The sequence below is a fragment of the Zingiber officinale genome, chromosome 5B, assembly GCF_018446385.1.
Source record: "Zingiber officinale cultivar Zhangliang chromosome 5B, Zo_v1.1, whole genome shotgun sequence".
Classification (NCBI taxonomy): domain Eukaryota; kingdom Viridiplantae; phylum Streptophyta; class Magnoliopsida; order Zingiberales; family Zingiberaceae; genus Zingiber; species Zingiber officinale.
Genome location: NC_055995.1, coordinates 122186292 through 122212168, shown reverse-complemented (window position 1 = coordinate 122212168; position 25877 = coordinate 122186292). Strand labels below are relative to the sequence as shown.

At 40.0% G+C, this 25877-nt stretch overlaps 2 protein-coding genes across 7 annotated transcripts; one reads left to right on the top strand and one right to left on the bottom strand.

Moving 5' to 3' along the window:
• Positions 1-108: 108 nt before the first annotated feature.
• LOC121985725 (basic leucine zipper 6-like) lies at positions 109-1831 on the top strand. Of its 5 annotated transcripts, none has more exons than XM_042539335.1 (4): positions 109-1007; positions 1076-1166; positions 1278-1376; positions 1457-1831. In XM_042539335.1, exons 1-4 carry the CDS (start codon positions 640-642, stop codon positions 1463-1465), a joined length of 567 nt encoding a protein of 188 aa, XP_042395269.1. In that variant the 5' UTR covers positions 109-639; the 3' UTR covers positions 1466-1831. The 5 variants fall into 5 exon arrangements, with proteins under 5 accessions (XP_042395269.1, XP_042395268.1, XP_042395267.1 ...); XM_042539334.1 differs by having other exon boundaries at positions 1448-1488; XM_042539333.1 differs by having other exon boundaries at positions 112-1007; positions 1298-1376; positions 1448-1831.
• A 1431-nt stretch (positions 1832-3262) lies between these two features.
• LOC121985723 (E3 ubiquitin-protein ligase GW2-like) lies at positions 3263-23619 on the bottom strand. Of its 2 annotated transcripts, none has more exons than XM_042539327.1 (8): positions 22913-23619; positions 22671-22722; positions 22531-22576; positions 22375-22456; positions 22058-22274; positions 21849-21948; positions 6789-6861; positions 3263-4183 (listed from the first exon to the last, which is right to left on the bottom strand). In XM_042539327.1, the coding sequence occupies exons 1-8, from the start codon at positions 23102-23104 to the stop codon at positions 3620-3622; spliced, it is 1326 nt and encodes a 441-aa protein (XP_042395261.1). In that variant the 5' UTR covers positions 23105-23619; the 3' UTR covers positions 3263-3619. The 2 variants fall into 2 exon arrangements, with proteins under 2 accessions (XP_042395261.1, XP_042395262.1); XM_042539328.1 differs by having other exon boundaries at positions 22375-22424; positions 22548-22576; positions 22913-23003.
• Between the last annotated feature and the right edge of the window lie 2258 nt (positions 23620-25877).

The window sequence follows — 25877 nt, the reverse complement described above, 5'->3', positions numbered from 1 at the left end:
GAGAAGATATGCACAGTCGGCCAAGTAGAGAGAGCATCGAGAATGAACAGATAGATAGATATGCTACGTGTGTGGAGTGAAGTGGCGTGCAAGGACTGCACATGGAGGAACATGATTTTGAATCCAGTACATCTTCGTTCTCTCTCCCTCTTCCTCCTCTCTTTTGTCTGATCCACTTTTCACACTCCGTCTCTCCTCCGCCTGTAACTTTGAGTTTTACTACTGGCGGGATAAATCGGTGGGAATGCTGGGACGAATGAATCGTCTTTTGCCATATGAGCTTACTGATGGATGGAATGATCGGTGTGCCCGTGTCAAACACCCTTTGTTGTTGTTAGTGTTCCTTAATGCATGCCCTGCTTCTCCGCCTCATCCTCCTCCTCCTCCTCCTCTTGTTCTCTCTGCCTCAATAGCTAGCTGTTTCTAGCTGTCCCTCTTCCCTTTGTCATGTGACGCTCACTCTCAGTGCCATGCCGTGCCTGCCTCGTGCCATCGAATAAGAATTCTCCCCAAGCGCCACCGCCACATTCTCCACCGCCCGCCACAGGCATAATTCCCCACGCGCAGCGCGAAATCCTGACCGATCCCTGCCATTGCTTGCTCCTTTGCTGTGGGCTCCGGCGAGCGGATTCATCATTCATGGAGCGCGAGTTGCCTCCCAGAGCCCCCCACTCCGCGGAGGCCAATTGGCCTAGTTTTTGCCACCCGATCTCCAGCGGAGGCGGTGGCGGCGCAGCCGAGTCCTTGTGGGTTGACGAATTCCTCGACTTTTCGGCCGCCAAGCGCGCAGCTCGCAGGCGGTCGGCTAGCGACTCAGTCGCGTTTGTCGAGACGGCGCCGGCGGACGGGAACGACGCCGACCAGATGATCATGTCCATGTTCTCCGACGAGGTGCCACGCTCGCCGTCGGAGACCGCGCCGGGCGCTGCAGGCGACCAGAGCGCGGAGCAGAAAGCTGCTGCTGCCGCTGCTTCAGAGCAAATTGTCGATCCCAAAAGAGCCAAGAGGTGAGAAAGATACGAATAGCTAAATCGTAGCGTTCGATCCTTACTTTGTTTCTCAATTTTCCGTGAAGGATACTGGCAAATCGACAATCTGCACAGAGATCCCGAGTCAGGAAGCTCCAATACATCTCTGAGTTGGAAAGGAGTGTCACATCGCTCGAGGTAACATGAAGATAATATTATCACGAATAAATGACTGTACTCAATTTCTTCAATTTCCTTTCCCTTCCCTTCCCTACCCTAAGACTGAGGTGTCAACATTGTCTCCTCGAGTGGCGTTCCTCGATCAACAGAGATCTCTGCTCACCCTGGGCAACAGCCATCTCAAGCAACGAATTGCTGCGCTTGCCCAAGACAAGGTCTTTAAAGACGGTAAGCCAAGTTCCAGGTCTTCGTTTTGGTTCTTTGTTATATAATCTGGGGGAGAGATCGAATTGTTGCAGCACATCAAGAGGCGCTGAGGAAGGAGATAGACAGGCTGAGGCAAATCTACCAGCAGCAGAGCTTCAAAGCAGGCTAAAACTGATAACATACCCCGCCCCTACCACGTGATGGCTCCGTTGTCCAGGAGGGACACAAGGTCCCGCCCTCGATTAATTATGACCGCCATTGCTCATCGTTGACTTGCTAATCCAGGCTTGGGATTTGTAGTGATGATTTAAATAGTTTTTTTTTATAATCTTTCTTTCATTGTGGCAATTCATGTTGGGGAGTAAAAAAAGGATTGTGAGGCTTGTGGGGTTGCTGCTGTTGTTATAAATGTGTGTTCAGTTATTAACTAAATGTATTGTAGCATTATCCTTTGTTTTCAAATGCTTCCCGGAAAAGTTGTCAACTGTCGTAAAAAAATAAATGATGAGAAATTTATTTCAGGAAACATGCTAGTGATTGTAACACTCCAAATAACCACTTGGCTATACCTTCCAACAAAAACTTAATCCTAAATAGTAGATGACACTAATGGCAAATTTTAGTTGTTTAGATGGATGAACATAAGAAACTAGGGGGAAATACTTCTGAAGGTACTTTTCACTCGATAGAATTGATTTAATGACATTATATTCTCTCTTAGGAATCAGAATGAGAATGAGTGTCATAGTATTGTGAAATAAGAATGAGTATGAGCTTGGATATCATTCTTAAAAATAATATTTGGTTAGTTGAATATTTTCAATCGAAATGAACCTAAATTTTCTTTTTTACCCTTAGAGGAAAATAAGAAAAAAATTAGATGAAAGAGAAAGTTGAATGTGAGAGAAACATATGATGAGAAAGAATGAGTGATGGGAAAAATGAAGAGAGGAAAAGTGTGATAAGAGAAAATGAGGAGAGAGAGCGTGATAAGAGAGATTAAAAAGAGAAAAAGTATGATGAGAGAGAAAGTGTGTTGAAATAGAAAGAGTGATAGGAAAAATTGAAGAGAGAGAAAGTGTGATGAGAAAAAATGAGAAATTGAAAAGAGAAAGTATGATGAGAAAATGTGATAAGAGAGAAAGTATGATGGAAAAAAATGAAAAGAGGGAAAGTGTGATGAAAGAAAATATGGAGAGAGAGAGAATATGATAAGAGAGATTGAGGAGAGAGAAAGTATGATGAAAGAGAAAGTATGATGAAAAATAAGAAGAGAATGAAGAGAGAGAAAATAATGAGAGTATGTGTGATGAGAGAGAATACAGAGAGAAAATGATAGAAAATGTGTGTTGAGAGAAAATAAGAAGAGAGGGGGTAATGGAAGAAAATAAAGAGAGAGAAAATGTGATGAGATAAAATATAGAGAGAGAGCATGATAAGAGAGATTAAGGAGAGAAAAAATATGATGAAAAAATAAGAAGAGAGAAAATAATGAAAAAGAATGTGATAAGAGAGAAAACAGAGAGAAAACAGAGAGAAAATGATAGAAAATATATGATGAAAGAGAAAATATATTGAGAGAGAAAATATGATGATAGAATAAGGAGAGAGAATATATGATGAGAGAGAACAAGAAAAGAGAGTGAAATGAAAGAAAAATTGAACAAATATAATAAAGATATTTTCGTCCAAAACTTAATTCTTATTCCCATTTCATCAAACCCCAAGAGAGGGGGTGGATTTCATCCATATCTAAGTTTTTAAATTTCATTCTAAAATCTTGATTCCAATCCTATCAACCAAACATAAAATTTAGGAATAAATTTATTCCCTCATTCCCAAACATCTAAATCAAACGCCACCTACTAACAGTAAAACGAGTTGCAGCATATAGCGGTAAAAAAAACTTTGGTGGGAAATGACTACCTCAATTGAGGAAAAAACAAACAAACATAACTTGCTACCTACGTCTGGTTAAGTCTGTCACCAGGAATATCATTTAACTTCAAGCCCTATGAAAGAAAATATCCCATTATTTCATCCGCTAATAGCCTAAGAATTCTATGTGATTTCTTCCTCCACATTAATCAAAAGTGTCATGGGCTTCATGCTTCTTTTTTTTTATTTTTTCACCATTTTCTTGATAAAGTGTAGTGGAAACCAACAATGAAAGAACAATAAAACCAATTGAGAAGAATAAAACAAAAGGGGGGAGGGCTAGAGAAGCCAAAAAAGAGGACATTTCCTTCTTCCAATCATCATCACTACAGCCACATAAGTTCTTGTTGTGTATTCATCCATCCTTGTGCATCTGCAAGCGAAACTGACATGGCTATCATCATTTGCTCTTCAAAACTCTCTGGAACAAAGTATCCTTGATTCATTAAAGCTCGATCTGGGTATGGGATCAATGCATTTTCTGTATCCACCATAGCATGAGAACCAGTATAGCTGGTCCCTGCCTCGGCCATATCAGACCAGTAACAGCTTGAACACTCGCCCAAATCCCATCTTTGTACTTCCCTCTCAATTTGAGGAGGTATGTCAGACCAATGTACTGAAGGATTAGTCTGCACGAACCGTGTATTTTCAGCAGATAAGTTGCCTGACCGGTGAATCATGTCAAATACTGAGGTACTACTGCTCGGCATATTAGAAGTGGACAAGGCATTAACAGGCTGATGCTCGGTTACTGCAGCTGCACAAGCTAACCCTCCATAGGAAGATACTTCTGGAACTATTCCATGGGAATGGTAGGATTCCTCTGAAAAAGATGGTCCAGGAAAGAAGTAGCCAAAATAAGCTGGATATCCATGATAACCATGTTCCTGTCAAAAGAAACGTGTCCAATTAGAAACTAGGTTGACGAGACTCAGAAACTATTATTGTAAAACATGTAATTTTTATTCTCTGGGCAAGAACAAAAGTATTGGATATGATACAATCTAGAGGGACCTAATTTGACATATGCCTACTAGTTTTTCTGTTTTCAGAATTACTTCAAGGAAATGTCATCAGGAATGAACATATAAGAGCTGTTAGTAGATCAAACACATGAATGTGCACCAGAGTATCATCTAAACCGTGAAGAATTGAAGTTTCTAAAAATGAGTCTCATTTTGTGAAGTTGCTGCTACTCAAACATCACAATAAGTATTGGAGCCGAAATTTTAACCCTGCAATACGGAAAAAGGTAATCCTTTATTACTTGTGTCAGCAGTATAAACATATTACTAGTGTCAGTATAAACAAGATCCTTGTCGATGCTTGAGATTTATACTGTAGCTTGCGAAATTCAATGGCTAATCAAAGGAGATAGATGCATAGACTTGGACAGACAAAATAGCATATATCCATTTTTAAATTTTTTTGCAAGAATATAACCATATTTTGGCAGACAAATATGACAGCGAGTTTTGGAAGGATATACATAAATATTTATTATTGTCTTTATGTCAACAGATTGTTGGGTATTGCAGGATATCAGCACTCGGTCCCTGTTAAGTAGTGCATACAAAGTGGGGGATTTGTAATATCAAAGATTCTCATATATTAATTAAGCTCGGCCAAGGCAAGGCTTTGGACTGTCTTGTCCACACTGGAACCAGATTGTATATTACGAGGATGGGACATGCAGGTATAACCGCTGTGGAGTCAAAAGGTTAATCTTAGCTTTATTCCAAACTGAATATAACAGTTGACTGACAAAAAAAAATGATAAAAACAGAGAATTTCTGTTAGAAGCCTAGAGATGTAAGATTGGAATTTTAGAACTCAAAGAAGCCTGTAGCATTAAAATACTGAAGAAATCTATCAAATCCATTTGGTTACGGTTGAAGTCTGACAGGCTATGCCTACAGTGGCGTTTAAACACTGATATTGATCAATAAAGCTGACCTTTTGCAAAAAAAAAAAAAAACAGGACAGGACAGGCTAAACTAATGAAAAGAGAAATGTTGGCGATATAATAACTACTACTACAACAACCGACATGTCTCAACTAACAAAGCTTCAGCAATAGAAGGTATAAGTCGTATTGCTAATAAAATTATTTCCTCTTTTCCATTAAACATTATGAATCTGGATACATAAATTGGAACTTTTTAAAATATAAAACAGGAACAGGACAGCTATCCTATAGAAGTGTATAGAACAAACCAAAGGGTAAACTAACAACAAGAGAAGTGTTCCCAGTCTCACTACCACAATGACAAACCACATATCCCAATTACCAAAGCATCGGCGATAGAAGGTATAAGTCATACTGCTAACAAAACCATTTCATTTGTGCGATTATTCAACAGTGATGATAGGAGGTATAATTTAACACCAGCGAGATAGTAAGCAACATTCTCTCCCATAAAGTTCAAAAGACAATTAAGATCCATGTATCAATAAGGGTGTTATATCAAGGTTCATATTGAGAATTTTTAAGTCATAAATTGTAAGATTCAAATAAAATATAATAAATGTTAAAAAAATAATTTTATTTTATCAAGAATAGTTTTGACATTCAATAATGCATAAAATAACATTCTGTATATCATTATAGATTAAGCTGATCTGATTCATGATAAAAATATCACTTTATATCTTACATTGATAAATGTACAAATTTTGTTCTCTTTTTTAAAAATTGAAATGAATGAACAATAGAAGATTTCATCCATGGAAAAATCGTTTTTGATTCCATCCTCCCAGTCAACTTAGAGTCTCAAAAGCACCAACATGATTTAAGAAAGAAAAAGACAGACAATAACAAGAGGAATGGAAGGCAGCTTTGAGATGATATGACTTCAAAATTGTCATAGGCGTTTTGCCTTGTTGTCATTTTGAATTAATGCCATCAAACATTTTTCTCAGTCATTATTCGGTGTTGAGTTCACCTTCCACTCTGTCTCTACATGACAATTTTTTATGTTATCATTCTATATATACAAAATTCCTTTCTTTTTTCATAATAACTTTGGTTTGGTTTAATTTCAGAAATATTGAACTCAATTTAACGCCTTAATGAGTCTGATCTGTTTCTGATTGGTTCAAGTTTTATTTTCTTTTTTTTAGAATTGCATGAAATAAGAATCTTATCAAATTTGAATTGAATCAAAGTGAATCGTCATGGTTCATTTAAACAATTCATATATAAAATCATTTTGTCTTACATATGATTATAATTTGCCAAGCATGTTGTTTGCAACTTCAGATATGACATAAGCATCATTGTGGAAAAATATCTAATTCTGGTAAAGGAGAAAAACTAGAGCCTTGACACTCCATGAAAAGGCAAGAAGATACAAAATGGATCCTGTAATGCTTACTCAAGCAACATTATCAACATAGCATCCTTGAGAATGGCCATTCACGTTGTAAATTCATTATTCATAAATTGCTACATTAGGCTCAAGTTCAACATGAATTAATAATATATATTACCTGAATCGAAAGGCAGATTGCTTCCATGACCATCATATTCATATCATCAAAATCCATGTCAAAATTGCCAGTCCTGCAGTTTAATAGTGAAAAAGATGTGAACTGATTATAAGGCCGATACATGCTGACTATAGAGTACAGATAAACCAAGTTCCTAGACTTCAGGAAAAAACAATCAGGAAGAAAATTAATGCATGATGGTGCTGACTGGACTTGAGGCCAGCACCATACATGTATAATCTCACTGTAAAAGATGACAAAATCCAACAAAAGTAAAGCCCATTGGCTCAATCCTTAATGATTCTTCAAACTGTTAATATCCACTGAACATTGCAAAGTGCACAGCAGGTATAGACTGGTTCAGCAAATACAACTTAGTGATAATTAGTATTTACAATTTACTTCATTTTAGATATACAAAAAAATTCAAGAGGTTGTTCCACATGTGAGAATAAATTGAGACCACAAAGTAAAAAATGTTGAAGCATATCTCTATGATCAGACTATCACCTAATAGCTTATACTTTTGGAATGAACAGTCAAACACATTTTCACATGTAATTGGAGCCAAGTTATTAGGTCGGGAGTTTGTACCACTCCTTATTAAAATGTATAGTGCTAGTTATTATCTTTAAAAATTAAATCATTTTTGCCATAATCCAAGCTGCAGTAGAAGAGAAGTGTAAATGTATTAGTATCTGAAATTAAGAAAATAAAAAAGAGCCTCAAAGTTAGAAGTCTATCCAGTAAAATGAAACCCCACATCCATAAATTGCCAAAGAATCTCAACTTCACAATTCCAATATTAAGCCATTTAACACTTTTCCCCTCCGGATTAGAGTTATTTGGTTACACGTCAAAAGGCACAGACATGTAGAATCTGTACATATTTATCTGCTAAAGCAACTATATGGTTCGTGTTTGACTAAGAACTTATCATTCAAAATATACCACACACAGCAAACCTCTATGAATTTGTTAAGCTTTGAAAATGTTAGACTACATGTTCTAGTTTCATCTCTCTCTCTCTCTCTCTCTCCCTCTCTCTCTCTCTCTCCTTTCAAACTTTACATATGTTTATATAATTGTATTATAATTATTTTCTCACTTGTCTATTATTATTATGCTTTCAAACTTTACATATGATTATATAATTGTATTATAATTATTTTAATGCCAGTTTTGCAGTCTTGCTATCGACTTCGTAAAGCCAAGGTTGGTTATGATTTCCACCCCCACAATTCTCTCTCTCAAAATTGTCGGCATTGAGTTGTTATTAGGAACGTGAAGGGTCCGTGGGATTGGATTAAGATCACAAGATCCTATAATTCAATACAAATATTTTAGAAATTTGATTTTTATACGTATTTGTTATGTTAATCACTATATCTGATATCATGAAGCATAAAAAACTTATGATAATAAATGATCCCGTCTGAAAGGGAAGAAGATAGCGCACTAGACAGATAGCTCTGATATTGACTGGACGAAGACTCCTAGCTGAAAAAAGTGACTCCGCGTGGTCCTGCGTATCAAAAGGAACGTTAGTAATCGGGCGAGGGAGGAATCCCCGGCACAGGTACTCCGACGCTCAAGTCATCTCGGTGAAGGCAATGAACAGTAGAACGAACGGTGGCTATGGGCGTGTAAAATTGCATAGCATACCTGCGCTAGTAGATGAAAACCCCCTTTTATAGTGGTATTGTTTATCTGTGCATGAATCTCAAGGCGTTTCTAAAAAAGGACAATCATAAAGATGCTCTGACATCTTTCACAAAATGGACCGCAATCCTTGCGTTTGGCAGGGTGGAAGTTTTTAGTGTACAACTTACATATGAAATATTCTCTGTCATCCGTAATACAAAATGTCAAAAAAGGAATGTGAGGTCATTGGGTTGAGGGGTCTTTAATATGCTTAGCTGGCAAACCGACTGAATTCCTTTTGTAATCCGATTGATCGTCGTTTGCAAACGCAATCAGGTCGGATTTGAGGAATGTTGTCGGGGACTTGTTCTTCGCTCGGCCTCTTCGTTTGACCCTAGAATTCGATCAAACCAAGTGTCTAGTTTGTCCGGTAGGACCATAGGAGCGATCGGCTAGTTTACTCGGTCGAAATAGTTAACTGTACTATCCTCGAGTGATGTAGAGGACCTGGCTCTAGATGGTACTAACTCAAGTCATAGTTTCATCAGTACTGAGGGTTCGGGAGCCGATCAACCCAAGGGTCTGGTCGGATAGCTCTCGGCTAAGACGATCGTTGTCCCAAGTGTTGGCCCCCTTTTTAACTTTGACCGTCATATCAACCGACCTCCAGGACTTTGACCCGACTCAGGGGCCCACTGTATTTGTCGTATCACATGTCTCCCCTTGAAATCTAGTCGAAGGGGGCTACATATCCGACTGACTAAACACTTATGTTGTTTGTGTCCCTTGTCCTCCGATCGGACGTTCACTCTTTGTTATGTCACTTGGCTCAAGCTAATGTTATACTTAATTGTTGGTGATTCTGGGATCCCTTGTTTCTCGATCGAACGCTCATTATTTGTACTGCCGCTCGGCTCGAGCTAACACTACTCTGCGCCTACGAAACAGGGCACGTCACGTCACTAATTAATGCTCAGAATGATGAGCACGCTTATTTATCATAAACTTGTTTATTATCTCTCATCCCTCATAAATGCAGCCTGTGTCTTGTTGCCACGTGTCGCATGCCTGTGATAAAGAATATCTGATGTGACAAGTGATTGTTGAAATTCAATGTGACTATTGACGATTAAAATTCAACGGTCCATATTAAACCTCTCTCTTCCATCTCCTTGATCGAACAGTTGTGAGCAGACGTCACTATGATTTTTAAGGTTCACACTTTGACGCAACATTATCGTTTCCTCAATCGTCTTCCTCTTCGCTTTCTCCTTTCTACTGTCGCCGACGATTCTCTAAGCTCTTTGTTTTAAGTTCGTTTTCTTCTGTACTTCGTTCAGCTTTCTTCCTCTTCCATGGCTTCCACTCCCCCTGTCGCTATCTACGAGCTCTGGTGCACCTCCACCGCCTCCGACTTCAATGACAGAGAGGTGGACCAGATGCGTCTCACCTATTATATTCCTCCCGACCACCTCATCGTCATCCGGCCATGACTGGCCAATCTTCCTCCAACCAACTATCTTACTTTCTTCAAGAACCAGTTCTTTGTCGGCCTTCGTTTTCCCTTGCACCCTTTTTTCTCAAAAGTTTGTTCTTACTTTTATATCCCCTTACAATAATTAGCGCCTAACCCCGTTAGATTATTGTGTGGGGTTATTATACTGTTCCGCCTGTACCGAGTCCCACTGCACCCCTAGGTCTTCCACTACTTTTATTACCCAAAGAAATCCGAACCGGGCATCATTATGTTCCAAGCCTGAGTGAGTGCCGTGTTTTTTGATAAGATGCTCTCATCCAATAAAGAATGGAAGTCTCACTACTTTTATCTCTGACCGATCCCTCCAGTGACCTTCCCTACCGGCTGACAAATGGAATTGCCCAACCCTCCCGAGCTGGGCATGTACCATGGGAGTCGGTCTACATCACAGCGTCCACTCAGCTATCCGGTCTGAAATACCACATTCATAAGCTACTAGCTGAGGGCATACTATGCATATTTGGATTGAGTCTCATCCGAGTTCGACTGCCCGATAGCTTTGGTAAGAAATTCCGCCTCGTTTCACTGTTGACTCTAACTGATTTTTTTTTTTTTATTTTGCACCAAAACTATGTGGAAAGTCTTATTGAGTAACCCACGAAGTTGGCCGATGAGGAGATGGACGCTTATGGCGAAGCCAAGCTAAAGAGCCACGGGCTGTTATCGATTTGCCCCTTCAAGGATCAGACTAGCAAAGAGGAAGCCAGTCAAGTCGCGGGGAGTGACGTGGCTACAAACACTGAAGAGATTCCACCCCGACCTTCCTTGTTGTTGGTAGCAATTCCTTCTGAGTCCACAAATTCTAGAGAACCTCTGATCCTCCGCCAACGACGCAAGAGGCGCCGATTGACCACACTCGTTTGATCGATCACACCCTTACAACAAGCCTCAACCGAAGTACCAACCATACGTCCACCCTCCGAATGTGGAGAGAGTTCCACCTCTATTCTTCACGAGGTTAGTGTGATCGGAATACTCCAGCTTCATCCAAATGGACACCTCCACTTACTGAGTTGTCGGCTGGGGCAATTCCCGCCTGACCTGTTCCCTTTCTTCTACCTCCTCCGATCGAATCATCACAACCTCGCTCCAAGATATCCTACGCCCCCAAATCCAAGTCCAAAAGTAAGTCCGCCACAAAGGAGCCGAGCGGGCAACTTGAGCCTAAGAAAATTATCACAACATTAAGGATGCCCTCACAAGAATGGCTCTCCATCAATCCTTCATAGTCGCTCGCCCCTAAGTACACTATCAAGATCCAAGGCCCATTAGCTCAAACTTGGGCAGCCACCCAGGCACGCATGGCCGAGAACTCGCCCGCGGAGCTAGCTACTCAGTTTTCACAAGACGTCACAACGATAAGCATTCTTCATTATTACACAGTCATTTTTCCTAAGTGTCCTTAAATTTTCTTTACCTCATCAGTTCTGAGTGAATGGCTTGTCCCTTTGCCAAAAAATGGCGAGGCTAACCATGAAAACCAGCTTCTGAAGAACTCGACGAGGAGAGCAATCACCTCTCAAGGCTCAGTCGGTCGGCTTAAAGCAAAAGTGGCTCATCTAAAGAGTGAGCTAAAGAACCAGTCGGAGCGACGACTGAGAGATGAGCAAGCTCTTTCAATAGAGAAGGATAAGGGCCACGATCATGAGATCGAGATTGAAAGGCTCAAGAAGCAATTGAACACTTCCGATGTCCACCTTCGCTCGGAGAACACTCAGAAAATTAGGGCTATAGAAGACTTCGATCTAAAGAACAAGGAAGTCCAAGCTCTTGTCCAGAAACTTGAAGATGCAGAGGTTGCACTTATCTCGAAGCAGGCCAGCCGAACGACCAAACAAATGTCAATGACCTTCAGCTTGAAGAAAAGCAAGAGGCACTCACCTCCAAGGACGCCGAGCTGAAGGCCCTAAAGGCTGAGTTAGAAGCTTCAAAGGCGGAGATGGCAAGCTACAAGGCAGGGGAGCCCGAGAGGCTAGAAACTTTCAGAGTAGAATATCTTTGCTCCCAAGCTTTAATCAAATGCTCGCCGATCAGACTACTAAGATGTTCGGCTACGGAGCAGAAGGGGTCATTAAGTAGCTAAGGGAGGGTGGCTATCTTACAGCAACCTCCCTAGGAACTTTACAAGCTGCCAAAAGATTTTAGATATCATCCCAGCGAACGTCTTTCCTGATTTTTCTTGATATATTAGAAACTCCTCCTTAGCAGGATCCATATAAAACTTAAAAACTTATGCTTCTTCAATGTATATATATTTGCTCCTTGTTTTTATGCCTTAAACGCTTTTTCTTCAATGTATAAGACTTATAACTCGACCGATCGGCTTGAGAGTCTAAGACTTGGTCGTGAGAGCAAGCTCCCTTATAACTCGGTCGATCTACTCAAGAGTCTGTGACTTGATCGTGAAAGCAAACTTACTTATAACTCGGTCGATCTGCTCGAGAGTCTGGAACTTAATCGTGAGAGCAAGCTTACTTATAACTCGATCGAACGGCTCGAGAGTCTGTGACTTGGTCATGACTTATAACTCGACCGAGCGGCTCGAGAGTCTGGGACTTCGTCATGAAAGCAAGCTCACTTATAACTCGGCCGAATGGCTCGAGAATCTAGGACTTGGTCGTGAGAACAAGGTCACTTATAACTTGGTGGCTCAAGAGTCTGAGACTTGATCGCGAGAACAAACTCACTTATAACTCGATCGATCGGCTCGAGAGTCTGGGACTTGGTCGTGAGAACAAGCTCACTTATAATTCAGCCGATCGGCTCGAGAGTTTAGGATTTGATGGTGAGAGCAAGCTCACTTATAACTCAATCAAACGGCTCGAAAGTCTGAGACTTGATCGTGGGAGCAAGCTTACTTATAACTCAGTCGAACGGCTCGAGAGTTTGGGACTTGGGCCTCTTGACTTGAATCTGCCTGTATTCAGTATAAATTTTCAACAAGATGCACCAATTTACAGACATACCCTCAAGCCTGATAGGATTGTAAATGATTCGCATTCCATAGCCAATTCAAGTTTTTTCCTTTTGCATCTTAGTATAAACCTTAAGAGTCAATCAAAAGTTGATTGACTTAGGATATATTATATCATATTTAAATAAAAAACAATGTTATGGTTATTATATCTACTTCAGATCTGTGCCAGATGAATAAGTATAATAATATCCTAGGATAGTAGGTTCTAATCTATAACATATCAATTGATTAAATTGATAGTAGGAAGTTATAGATATATATAGAACACTACTCTTAACTATTACTAATCAAATCTTAATATACAGAGACAATATTAATACGTTGAGATTAGCATGTAGGTCAATTGATAACTTAATCTCACAAGTCATCGATATAAGATATCAAGTTAACACATGGGTATATATTAGAGAATATGTACTGAATTGACCCGCCATAAGAATATTTCATGGATCGTTATATGAGTATCATAAACATTCTCATAGTGGCTATTGGTATGAATAGCCCTTAGACCTGAAGTCACTATGATTCCCTATGTAAGGAGCTGTATACTTTGGTATCAACAAATATTACCTATAACAAGGTGGACTATAAAGTTGATCATTGGGTATGCAATAAGTTATGCGAAAGGATGTGAGTGATGTAGTTGGATTATATTCCTTCCATATGACGAAAGTGATATCTGAGAGCCTCTTAATTAAGTAGGACTACTAAAGTGCATGATCATGCTCAAATAAGTCAAAATGAGATATTGAGATCATTTGGCTAAGTGAGTTTAACTTGGAGATCAAGAAACACAAAGATTAATAATAAGATGACACGATCTATGTCTTATTGATCAATCTAGATATTGAAGATAGAAGGACCAAGTTATACAATATAATAGACACAACAAGGTTAAGTCGAATCTCGACATTCTCGTCACTTGGGTAGCAATGATACATATCACTCATTGTTTATGTATCTAAAATGTTGTTTTCAAGACATTGTCAACGTTACGAGAACCTATTGGATCACACACAAAGAACATATTAGTTTGGAGATGGGTATATTTTAATTTGACTAAAATATAATGGACCCTAAGATTATAGGGTTGAGTCTAATCCGAATTTAACTCTTTGAGTTAGACTCAATGAGTTAGACTCAATGAATTCGGATTAGACTCATTAGAATAATAAGTTAGACTCATTGAATTATTGGGTTAATGGCTTATTGGGTAATAGTTAATCCAATATACTAAATCCAACCCATTAAAAACATCAATAAAAATTAATGTAGATTAATTCAGCAATAATGAAAGAAGACCAAAAGGCAAAACCCTTGGTATTCATTGGTTGAATATAAAAAAACCTTTTGAGTGAAATTTTATAAGACTCTTGATTTTCCTCTTCCTCTTCTTCTTCTCTGGCCGAATCACTAAAGTGGCTTGCACAACGAAGGTGGTTCTTTTCTGAAGGATAAGTTTGTGAGACAAACGAAGGGCGTATTCGTGTGAATACTGAAAAGGTGTGGCCACTCTGATCGTGCTGAGATCCAACGAATCAAAATTGTTGTGGGAATTGTATCGTTCACGCAACAAAGATAATTATTCTATCTTGATAGAGTAGAATAACGTGTATACTATATTCGCAGGGATCTCTGGAGGAATCGTTTTTTCGCTGCGTACGTTATTGTTTTATACAAAAGATCCCTACGTCTGCCCTATTATGGCTCCAACTTACTAACATCGTAGACTGAAATTATCCTCATTGTATAAGTACCTCCGATCGGACTCTATGCCAACTTCCACAGGTACAACCGCTTCTCCACCGTACACCAAATGAAAAGGGGTTATACCCGTGGCCTCTCGGGGCATAGTGCGGTAAGCCCACAACACACTGGGCAACTCATCGACCCTAACTCCCTCCAAGATGACCAAGTCTAGTTTTGAGTCCTCTGATGATTTCCCTGTTGGTGACTTCCGCCAGACTATTACTTTAAGGATAAGCCATGAAAGTAAAAGCTTGTAGAATGTCATAACTTGAGTACCATTCTTGAATCTTCCGTCCTTGGAACTGCCTTCCATTATCCGAGACAAACTTATAAGGAATACCGAACCAACACACGATGTTTTATCATAGAAACTTGATGACCATCTGCTAGGTTATCTTGGCCAGCGCCTCGGCTTCCACCTATTTAGAAAAACAATCCACAACTACTAGGAAGAATTTTCTCTGATCGACTGCTATTGGAAAGAGCCCTACAATATCCATATCTCATTGATCGAACGGAGACGACTGAGGTCTTCTGTAGTTCTGTGGGTCGATGCAGAATGTTTTAGCATTTTTGACATAATAGACAAGTTGCTACTAGCCGAGCCGAGTTCGCCTGCAGAGTTGGCCAGAAATACCTGGCTAGTAGAATCTTCCGAACGAGTGATCGATCGCCCGGATGACTTTCACATAAATCTTGATGCACTTCTTGTAGATTATACTGTATATCGTCTGATCCGACACACTTGAGCAAAGGACAAGAAAAAACCCTCTTGTATAAATGATCACTTGTGAACCACACTACCCTTTTTTTTATCATACGCGCTTGCTCTCGATCAGCTGATAAAATTCCTTGTTGAAGAAATGAAATTATAGACGCTTGCCAATCACTTTGTTTCTCTACTTTAACTTGTCACTCAATGTGAGCTATCAATATGTTTGTTCGACCAGCTTACCCAGTGTCCATGGGCTTATAGAGCTAGTCAACTTAGCTAACTCATCCGCATACTGACTCTAATCGGGGGATTTTCTATAGCACCACCTCTTCAAACCTTACTTTTAACTTCTCGAACGTTTCTGCATATAATCTTAACTGATCATTATTTATTTTCAAAATTACCAAATAACTGTTGAGCTGCTAACTGAGAGTCCAAGTAGATCAAGAGTCGGGAAGCCCCCATATGTTTTGTTGTCTACAGACTGGCTATTATTGCCTTATATTCCGCTTCATTGTTGGTGGTCAGATACTCTACTCAAACGAACAATTGCATTCGATCTTCATGCAAGGATATCATAAGGACCCCGACTTCACTGCCCTGCCGAGTGGACAATCCATCCACATAAATTCTCCAAGTTTCTTCTGGCTCGAGGCTTTGTATCTCCGTTACAAAATTGGCCAAGGCTTGAACTTTGATGGTCGCTCGAAGTTGATACTGTATGTCATATTCACTTTGCTCTGTTGTCCACTTAATCAATCTTCCCAAAGCCTCTAGGTTGATGAGCATTCAGCTCAAGGCGCTATTAGTCAATACAATTACGGGATGAGAAAGAAAGTAAGGGCGTAACCTCCAAGCGGCTATGATAAGCTCGCACGCCAACTTTTCGAGAGCAATGTAGCGACATTCAACATCTTTTAATAAATGACTTAAAAAATACACGGATTGTTGCTCCTTGTCGTCCTAACGCACCAACACCAACTCAACGACATTTTCAGTGGCAAATAGGTACACCCAGAGTGGCTCACCAACTATGGATTTTGCGAGTACAGGTAAAGCAGGCAAATAATTTTTAAGCTCCTCCAACACCTTATCACACTCGGCATCCCACTGGAATTTGGTGGCTCGGTGGAGTCCTTAAAGAATGGTCGACTCCGATAGAACAACTTTAAGATGAATCGAGATAAAGCCGTGATTCGTCCGATAGGCGTTATGTCTCCTTCAAATTACGTGGCGAGAATTCCCCACTCTGTCACGATGTAGCCAAGAAAACGTCCGCTCTGGGCCCCGAATAAGCATTTATTGAAGTTTAGCTTGAGTCCATACTTCCTCAGGATTTGGCACTCTCCTCTATGTCTGTGCATAGATCAGTAGCTCGAAGGAACTTGATTAGTATATCATCCACATATACCTCTATGTTTCTACCGATCTGTCTTTGTAACACCTTGTTCATAAGTCGTTAGTATGTTGCTCCTGTATTCTTTAGTTCGAACAGCATAACATTATAACAGTAAATTCCTTCAATAGTGATGAAGCTAACCTTCTCTTTATCTTCTTTGGCTAAAGGGACCTTATGATAGCCCTAATATACATCCAGCATGCATATCAACTCGCAGCCGATAGTTAGTCTATCACCTGGTCAATGCGTGGCAGAAGGTAGTAATCTTTTAGGCACGCCTCGTTTAGATCTCTGAAATTCATGCAGACTAGCCACTTGTTCCCGGGCTTAAACACCAACATCACGTTTGCTAACTAACTAGAGAATTGTACTTGACGGATATACTCGGCTTCAAGTAGCTTGTCCACCTCCGCTAAGATAATTTGATTCTGCTCAGCTCCGAAATCACGCTTCCTCTGTTTAATCAGCCAAGCGTCCGAGCGGACGTGAAGCACATGCCCCATTACTGTTGGCGAGATACCTGTGAGTTCTTGAGGCGTCCGGCGAAGACATCATTATTGCATGCTAAACACGCAATCAGCTCAGCTTTATGCTCCGGGCTCAGATTGGTTGCTACTTCAGTGACGGGGAGAGCTTCTTAAATGACATTAACTTCCACTCACTGAATTTTCCGAGCAACGCGAGCTTCGATCTTCACCACCTCCACGTAGCACTTACGTGCCAGCAGTTCATCTCCTTTTACTTTGCCGACCGAGTCGTCCTTGATCTTCTGGTAGAATGTGAAGACAGCGGCTCAGAATTCGTTCAGCGTCAGTCAGCCCAAAATTACATTGTAAGCTAAAGGCATGTCCACCATAATAAAGCTCGATCGACGGGGCCTCATTAGGGGCTCCTCCCTAGATAGATAGCCAATCGGATTTGTCCGATCGGCTGCACCTTGTTACGAGTGAATCCGTACAGAGGCATTAACATTAGTTGTAGCTCGCTTTTATCTATCTACGGTTGCTCAAACGCCTTTATGAAGATGATATTTACATAGTTTCATGTATCAACAAAAGTACGATGTATATTATAATTTACTATAACAGCCTTAATAATCAAAGTGTCATCATGAGGCATCTCCACCCCTTCCAAGTCTTTAGGTCCGAAACTAATCTCGGACCCCTGTGCTTTCTCTTGACTACACCCAACTGCCTCATGATGGTCGAGCCGCCTGTTATCATACCAATGCCACCCCGAGCAACATTGCTACAATTTTCTTCTTCTCAAGTCAGCTAGCGAGGATGTTCTGCAGAGGCCAAGCTGGTGCTCGGTTACTGTTAGTTCCGATCGGTCCTCTCAAGGCTTCTCCTTGGGGGTTCGTTCAGTTAGCGATGACGCTGACAATTGGGGAAAGACGATCATTAACAAAACCCTTGATTGGTCGCTCACAATATTTCCTGATTATAATGATAGCAATCTTCAGTGTTATGCGTTCCCGACCGGTGGTAGGTACAAAATATCGGAATCCATTGACGGGACTTGAAGAATCGCGTCTGCTCAGCCTCTACATGTTGGACTGCATTCTACCTCTACTCGTGGTGATGTGACATGTGACCCAATAAGGGCCCTTTAGGCGGCAAAGTAGGAGGAGGAGCTCGACGCTCGGGAACGGCGACAGGAGCGGAAGGGGCAACCTCCTTCCAAGCAAATTGAGCTTCTTCCATGTTGATGTGCTTAGTGACCTGCCCGAGCAGATGGTCAAAGTCCCTTAGAGGCTTCTTAATAAGGGATTGGAAGAAGTCAACATCTGTGAGCCTTTGGGAGAGGGCGCTCACTAGAATCTCCGGGGTGGCCGAAAGGACATCCATGGCTAACTGATTGAATTTTTTTATGTAAGCCCTCAGCGTCGCTTTGAGCCCTTGTTTGAGGAAGAACGAGCTCAGCGTCGTCTTATAGTAACGGCGGCTACTAGCGAAATGATGAAAGAATACTTTACGGAAACCCTTGAAGCAGCAGATGGGCTCGGTCGAGAGCTTGTTAAACCATCTCTGTGCCGAGTTAGAAAGGGTGGTGAGGAACACTCGACACTTGACTGCGTCTGTGTACTAATGGAAGATAGCTGCATTTTCAAATTTGAGCAGGTGGTCCTCCGAGTCGGTCACTCCTCTATATTCTTCAATCGACAGGGATCGAAAATAACTCGGCGGTTTATCTTCCAAGATTTCTGAGGAGAACGGCACGCTCGCTCACTCAGGAGAGCCGCCGACCATCGGATCTTTACCTTTCCGAAGATCACAGGCAGGTGTATTTTCAGAAGACGATCCTTGGGGCCTTTCTACTCAGCCCATATCATCAAGGGGCATGCAGAACAACGCCCGATGTATGCAATGGTCGATGGGGGCACGGGTGGAAGGTTGGTCGGATACATTGCGCTTACAGGAAGGCGGCCGAGGGAGGATGGATCAATTGGAACCTGATCGGGCTTTCCACTCGAATCCTGCGCTTGGCCTGAGGGTCGGTCACAGATTCAGTCGGGTTGTTGGGAAGAGGATACCCGGATGTTGCTTGTTGTTGTTGCCCCAATCTAGCCACTTGGGCAAGTATTAACACTTCTAAATCTTCTTGAGGCAAAATTATTGTGGTGAGTCATCCAGTATCGTCCATCTTCATGTTTTAGATGCAGGCAAAGATTACCATAGACGGGGCTAACTTTGATCCTGCCAAAAGCAGGGAAGATGGTGCACTGGGCAAATGACTCTAATGTTGACTAAGCGAAGACTCCTAGCTGAAAAAAGTGACTTCGCGTGGTCCTGCATGTCAAAAGGAACGTCAATAATTAAGTCAAGGAGGAGTCCCGACGTAGGCACTCTAACGCTCAAGATCTCACTGAAGGCAATGAACAGTAGAACAAACAGTGGCTATGGGTGTGTAAAATTGTGTAGCATCGCGTATGCATAGCGTACCTGCGCCTGTAGATGGAGACCCCCTTTTATAGTGGCGTTGTTTGTCTATACACAAATCTCAAGGCGTTTCAAAAAAAAAAATGCTCTGACACCTTTCCCAAAATGGACCCGTAATCCCTACGTTTAGCGGGTAAAAGCTTCTAGTGTACAGCTTGCATATAGAATATTTTGTCATCTGTGACGCAAAATGCCAAAAAAAGGAATGTAAAGTCGTTGGATTAAGGGGCCCTTAATATGGTTAGCTGAGTCCCTTAAATAGTCCAATCGATCGTCGTTTGCAAGCACAATCAGGTCGGATTGGAGGAATGTTGTCGGGGACTCGTTCTTCGCTCGGTCCCTCCATTTGGCCCCAGAATTCGATCGGACCAAGTGTCCAGTTTGTCTAGTCGGACCATAAGTCTAATCGACTAGATTACTCAGCTGAAATAGTTAACCATGTTATCCTCGAGAGATGCAAAGGACCTGGCTCTGGATGGTACTGACTTGAGTCTAAATTTCATCAGTACTGAGAGACTCGGGATCCGACCGACCCAAGGGTCCGATCAGATAACCTCTCGGCCGAGACGATCGACTGCGCTGGCCCGAGTGTTGACCCTCTTTTTAACTTTGGCCTCCATATCAGCCAGCCTCCTAGACTTTGACCTGACTCAGGGGCCCACCATATTCGCCGTATCAATAAACATATTAAAAGCACAATAAAATTGTTAGTCTTCCATGTTTATCTAGTAAGTAGCAACTTTTATAAGATAAATGATAAGCACAACATGAATAATAAGATAATGATAACAATGAAAAGGATTATTCCACTAAGGGGTTAAAAACAATCTCACATAATTGAAAAGTTATTCAAATTATGACATGAAAAAAATGTTAAAGCGATTATCATTATTTAGAATGTTAATTGAATGTAAATATATATAATTTTAGCCTTTTTTCTTGGCATCAAAATCCTATGTAGGAATTTAAGTAGGCATAGGATCATACCATAGCTTCATGAGATCCAATCTCAACTCAAATCCTACAAGGGTTCATAAGGCCGCAAGAGAATAAGCTTCAAATCACAATCCTGACTACCCTACTCTCTCTATCTCTCATTGCCCCTGTTTCATTTGACTGCTATAAGCCTACCATGTGGTTCTATAGCTACATAAACCATGCAGTGGCACGGTTAAAAAAGAGAATTAATTCAACTACTCCTTCACTTATCCATTAAATTTATATTTATCTTCCTTTGTTTCTTCTTCCTTTGTTTCTACAGCATAAGTTATTCTCTCTATCTTTCCAGAAATAGTTATTCTGTCTATTTTGTCAGGAATTAGTTGTGGGCTTATTTTTCACCATAATTAGTTGTTTTATTGAAGACACTGCACCCTTTTGGATGCAATTAAATAATCAATATATGGATCTCTTTTGTATCAAGCAAATTTATGAGACAATATACTCCTTTCCCATTAGAAGTAGATCTCCTCAAAGTGATCATCCCCTTTTCCTTTCCATTTTTTGGTGATCACCATTAAACAAGAACCAATTTTCTAATAACTTAGTATCAGATCTGAGAAAACCAATTCAAATTTTCTAGGGTTTCGAGTTTATATCCGACTGCAATAATCACGAATTGGACAATTACTAGAAGAGAGTAATAGGGTGGTTATGTTCATTGTGCATCCGGCTCAATGATCCAAAAGCTCATTTACGATCTTCATTTACTGGACAGGTTGCAATAATTTGAAGAGACATATCTTCAAGTAAAGAAATTCTAAGAAAATGAGGAAAACGAGAAAATTATCAATTTTGTAAATATATACAACCAGATTTGGCAGCTACAAATTCAGACTTATAATGACGTTTTAAAGAATTAGTGTACCAAACATGAGCAGATTCAGAGTTCAACATGATAAAAGTCCAGCCAAAGCCACTAGTGGAAAGGCAAGAGTAGCAAAGATAAAATACTAAATTGGTCAGTCCAATTTATGACGAATTCCAGAAAATGGTATTGGACATATCAAAACCAAACTACTGCAGACAGGATAATACATCAGGAATAATATCAGAACAAAACTACTGAATTAGTATAGAAATTGGAACAGTTTCTACCTGTTTCTAGAGTTTGAAGGTAGCCCTGCTGGCACAGAGCATGAGGCTTGAGATGGAAAGATTTCACTAGTTTGTGTAGATAGTTTAAAAGATGGTACAGCTGCGTTGTTAAGGCAACAAAATGGAGCATAAATTAGGTCAATTTTAATAATCAGATCTTAGAACAGTAGAGAAAATGTCAAGTGGGGGAACTAGAAGGGAGGTGTCACCTATGTTACAGTAGTCATCTGTTGGATCAATTGTTTTGCTTGACGAACATGAATCTTGTCTTTTCTTCAACCTTTTTGCTTCATCTTGAATTTCACCCTCTGCGCTGATCATTCTTCTAGATGAACTTGTATCTTGTCGTTTCTTCAGTCTTTTTCCTTCATCTTGAATTTCCTGCTGTTGAATCCTTATTTTTGCTTCAATGACTTTCTGCTCTTCCTGTACTCAGAAGAAAATATATAAGCATGAAAACCAGAATGGCAATTCATATATCTATGAAAAAGGTGAACCGAGATAATACAAACTAAAAAAAGCTTACAACTTCTTCCATCCCCTTCTCCTCTTTTGTCTTCATACCATGGTATTCGACTGCATAATTTGAGGTTTTGCAAAATGGGCACCTATTAGGTTAAGTATTAAACTTTACATAGTGCAAATTCCAAACAACTAATTGCCAATAGAAAACAAAGGATACAGTGTTGGCCGAGTTACATTTGGTGGCTTCATTTGAAGGAAGCACTCTTCAAGAAGAATCATACATTAATCAGAATATATATAACCTTGATGAGCACAACAGACAAAAATGAACTTCACAAGATTAGAGATTCGCATTACCTGTGCATATCTCTTTCATGCAACACCTTGACCGATTAAGACTGGGATAATACTACAAAAAAGATTAATTTAAAAAGGTGGTGAACAGTCCAAATTAAGTAGCATATATAAACAAAAGGGCTGCAAATGACAAGGATTAGGCTATGAGCAGATTACGGCTTGAAGTCAGGCATATGTCAGGTTTTGCTCAAACGCAGCAATCAATTTGAATTCTAAACAATCAGGACAAAAGAGATAGATACCCAGAAGCAGATGGGACACTCTTCCAGATCAAGAGCGTATTCGTCGCACCCAGGGTAGCAAGGCGCCAACTTGGATTCGAGTATGAGTTTCCTCAACTTCTTCTGGTCAATGCCACGATGTTGGTAAAGTCCCTGCGGCCTAGTATACTGTTCATCCACAACCTGCCTCTTCCTCCCTATCTTATTCCCCATGTAATCCCACCGCAACAAGACGGAATACCAAATATCCCCGTAAAGCCCAACTTTCCCCCAAACGTTCACCTCTCGATCTCCCTCAACATCCCAGCCTCAAACTTCAAAAAAACACATCAGACAAAAAAGAGACCTAATTCCCTTTCACGAGCTCATCTGCGAGTAATAATTCATACGCCGGAACCCTAACTCCCTACACCAGATCGAGGCCGGAAAACTCTCCACTCTCTCGCACTGGCCTCTCAGGATCGAAACCCGCATCAAAGCCGCACCGAAACCGAATCAGAAACACAAATGCGAGGCGCGGATCTCAATTCGAAGCCGCGAATCACATCATTCCTGGCCGAAGCAGGAAACCGAAGGCGTAGAACGACAACCCTAGACCCCTGGCTTCGGCTACCAGGCAGCTCGCCTCGCTCGCCCTTCGCGTCCGCTGGCACCGCAGGAGGGCGGTTGGGATTCAGCCGTACGAAGAAGGTTGGAAGCAAGGAGGAGGAGGAGGAGGAGGAGGAGAAATGATTGGAGGGAGGAAATGGTGCGGTGTGTGGGCTAGCGACGCAGAGGTTTGAACTGTGGTAAATAGCGGAGATCGATAGCACGTAGCTTCGGTCGTCACTGTGCTTGGGATATAGTATAATCTGTTTCCTAGCGGCTACGGCTACGGCTATAGCCATCGCTACTGCAATTGTTGTGTCGGCGTGAGTGAGCTTGTGATTGTTGCTTGCCATGTATGGTATGATTTTATCGGACGGTTGGGATTGCTGTACTGATGCATCCAACTCACGCTCACCCCTCACGCACACGCGAACGAGGAGAGAGGCGAACAAATAAACAGTTGTGGTGTAGTTTTTTTTTTTACGGTGGTGGTGATGGCGGTGGGTCTGGCCGTCTGGGGAAGAAGGCGGTCAATGGTCAAGAGTGGGGCCCATGACACGTCTCCGTCATTCGACGTGTCGATTGCTAATAATAAAATTTATAAGAAAGAAAATGATATATATATATAATGTAACAAGATAAAATAAGATCAAGGTCATTGAATAATTTTAGTCTAAATTACTTGATGGAGTAAAGAACTTTATCATTGAAAAAAAATAAAGTAGAATTTGAATTATTCAAGCTCTTAAGAGTGCATATTTGATTTTTTAATTTGTAATCGATTTAATTTATCTAATAATTGTTCCATGAGAGTCAACGGTGTACAAACTGTTTAATAATGATATTTTCAGATTTATCAAATTAATAAATCAAATGCACATCTCTTTTAAAAAAATAAAACTATTTTCTGAGAATATCTTTATTTTAAAAATATTAAAGCATATACCATTAGTTACTACAATATATAATAATTAATACAATATTATAGTGGCTACATAGTAACTTTTATAATTATATAATAGCATATTTAGGATTAACGCTCAGCCATATATTTTTAGTTGTGTATCATATTTATTTTTTATTATATCCGTGGAACCGGCTCTAAAGATAGTTGATGTAACGATTTTATAATTTTTTTATAATAGCTATTTAATAACTCCTATAACTATTTTAAAGTAATTTTAATCAATTGAAAAATAATTTTAATAATATTTACATATTTTTATCAATTTAATAAATAATATTTTGATATAATTTTATTCTATTTAGAATTCAGTCTTTAAAATTTGAGAGTTTAGGATTTGTGATTTAAAGTTTACTTATAAATATGCAGTAGGTACTTAATATATGTAGAATCCTAAAGTTACTAGAGAGGGGTAAATAGCGATCGTCGAAAATTGCGATTGAAAATGAGTTATGTAGCGAAATAAAAAAATAGAAAATAACGCTAACACAAATTGTTCTACTTGGTTCAGAGCCTATAACGACTCCTACTTTAAAGCCCGCGATCGTCGATCGCTTTCGTTGGGCAATCACTATCAGTTCGCAAAAGGATTACAATGATTGAATACAAGAACTAAAAATAAAATTTGTTACCAACAAACAAAAACAAGATAAAAATTATTTAAATATAGATGATGATATAATAGGAGATAGAGCTCAATGGCGTAAAAGTATTCATACAGCCGACCCCACCTAGTAGGAAAAGGCTTGGATGTTGTTGTTGGATGTTGTTGTACCAACAAACAAAAAGGAAAATGAAGTATCTTATTCCTCGAACTTCGGAGCAGCCTTTCAATGCCGCCGGAGCCTTTTCGAAGCAACACTTGAATATGAAAGTTATAGTCAATGTTGTTCTGAAGTTGCTAATCGAAGTCCCTTATATAGGGTCATTCTGAGCGCCTGAAACCCCTTCGGGTGCCTCGATCGTTGCTGGTGTGACGATCTTGTTAGGATGTATACTAAAAGTCTAGCTTTTGTATAAACATTTATATTTTAAAATGAGAATCACTCTGGTCAAATGTTGTATATTAATGTAGTTGTCCATTTAATTTATATTGTAGATAATATGGTGGGTGGTGCCACACAGAAGATCATGTTATCAGTTCCTTATAAATTATAAATAGTAGCTCACGACCGAGATAGATAGGGACAAACCATTGGAATGGCTGTAGTGTAATTTGGAATTAGTTTGTCTTGACTATATAATTACACTAGTAAACTATGTGTGTATTGAGCAGAACCATTTGAGATTGTTCTTTTTATACTGACTGCATAAAAGAATAAAACCTCTGTTATTGTGGATGTGCGTACTCTTAATCCCGATATAATAACAAGCGCATATACTTAGTATTTATTTCTTAAATTTATTCAAAGGGTGAGATTTATTCAGTTAAAT

What these genes read in the sequence shown, in the direction of transcription:
- LOC121985725 (XM_042539331.1), top strand. Translation starts at nt 640, where the DNA reads ATGGAGCGCGAGTTGCCTCCCAGAGCCCCCCACTCCGCGGAGGCCAAT. An exon ending in GGAGTGTCACATCGCTCGAG is followed by an intron (nt 1,167 to 1,249) that starts GTAACATGAAGA and finishes CCCTACCCTAAG; the next exon opens with ACTGAGGTGTCAACATTGTC. An exon ending in AGACAAGGTCTTTAAAGACG is followed by an intron (nt 1,377 to 1,447) that starts GTAAGCCAAGTT and finishes GAATTGTTGCAG; the next exon opens with CACATCAAGAGGCGCTGAGG.
- LOC121985723 (XM_042539327.1), bottom strand. Translation starts at nt 23,104, where the DNA reads ATGGGGAATAAGATAGGGAGGAAGAGGCAGGTTGTGGATGAACAGTAT. An exon ending in AATGTAACTCGGCCAACACT is followed by an intron (nt 22,457 to 22,530) that starts GTATCCTTTGTT and finishes TTAACCTAATAG; the next exon opens with GTGCCCATTTTGCAAAACCT. An exon ending in CAATCTGCCTTTCGATTCAG is followed by an intron (nt 4,184 to 6,788) that starts GTAATATATATT and finishes TTCTTTTGACAG; the next exon opens with GAACATGGTTATCATGGATA.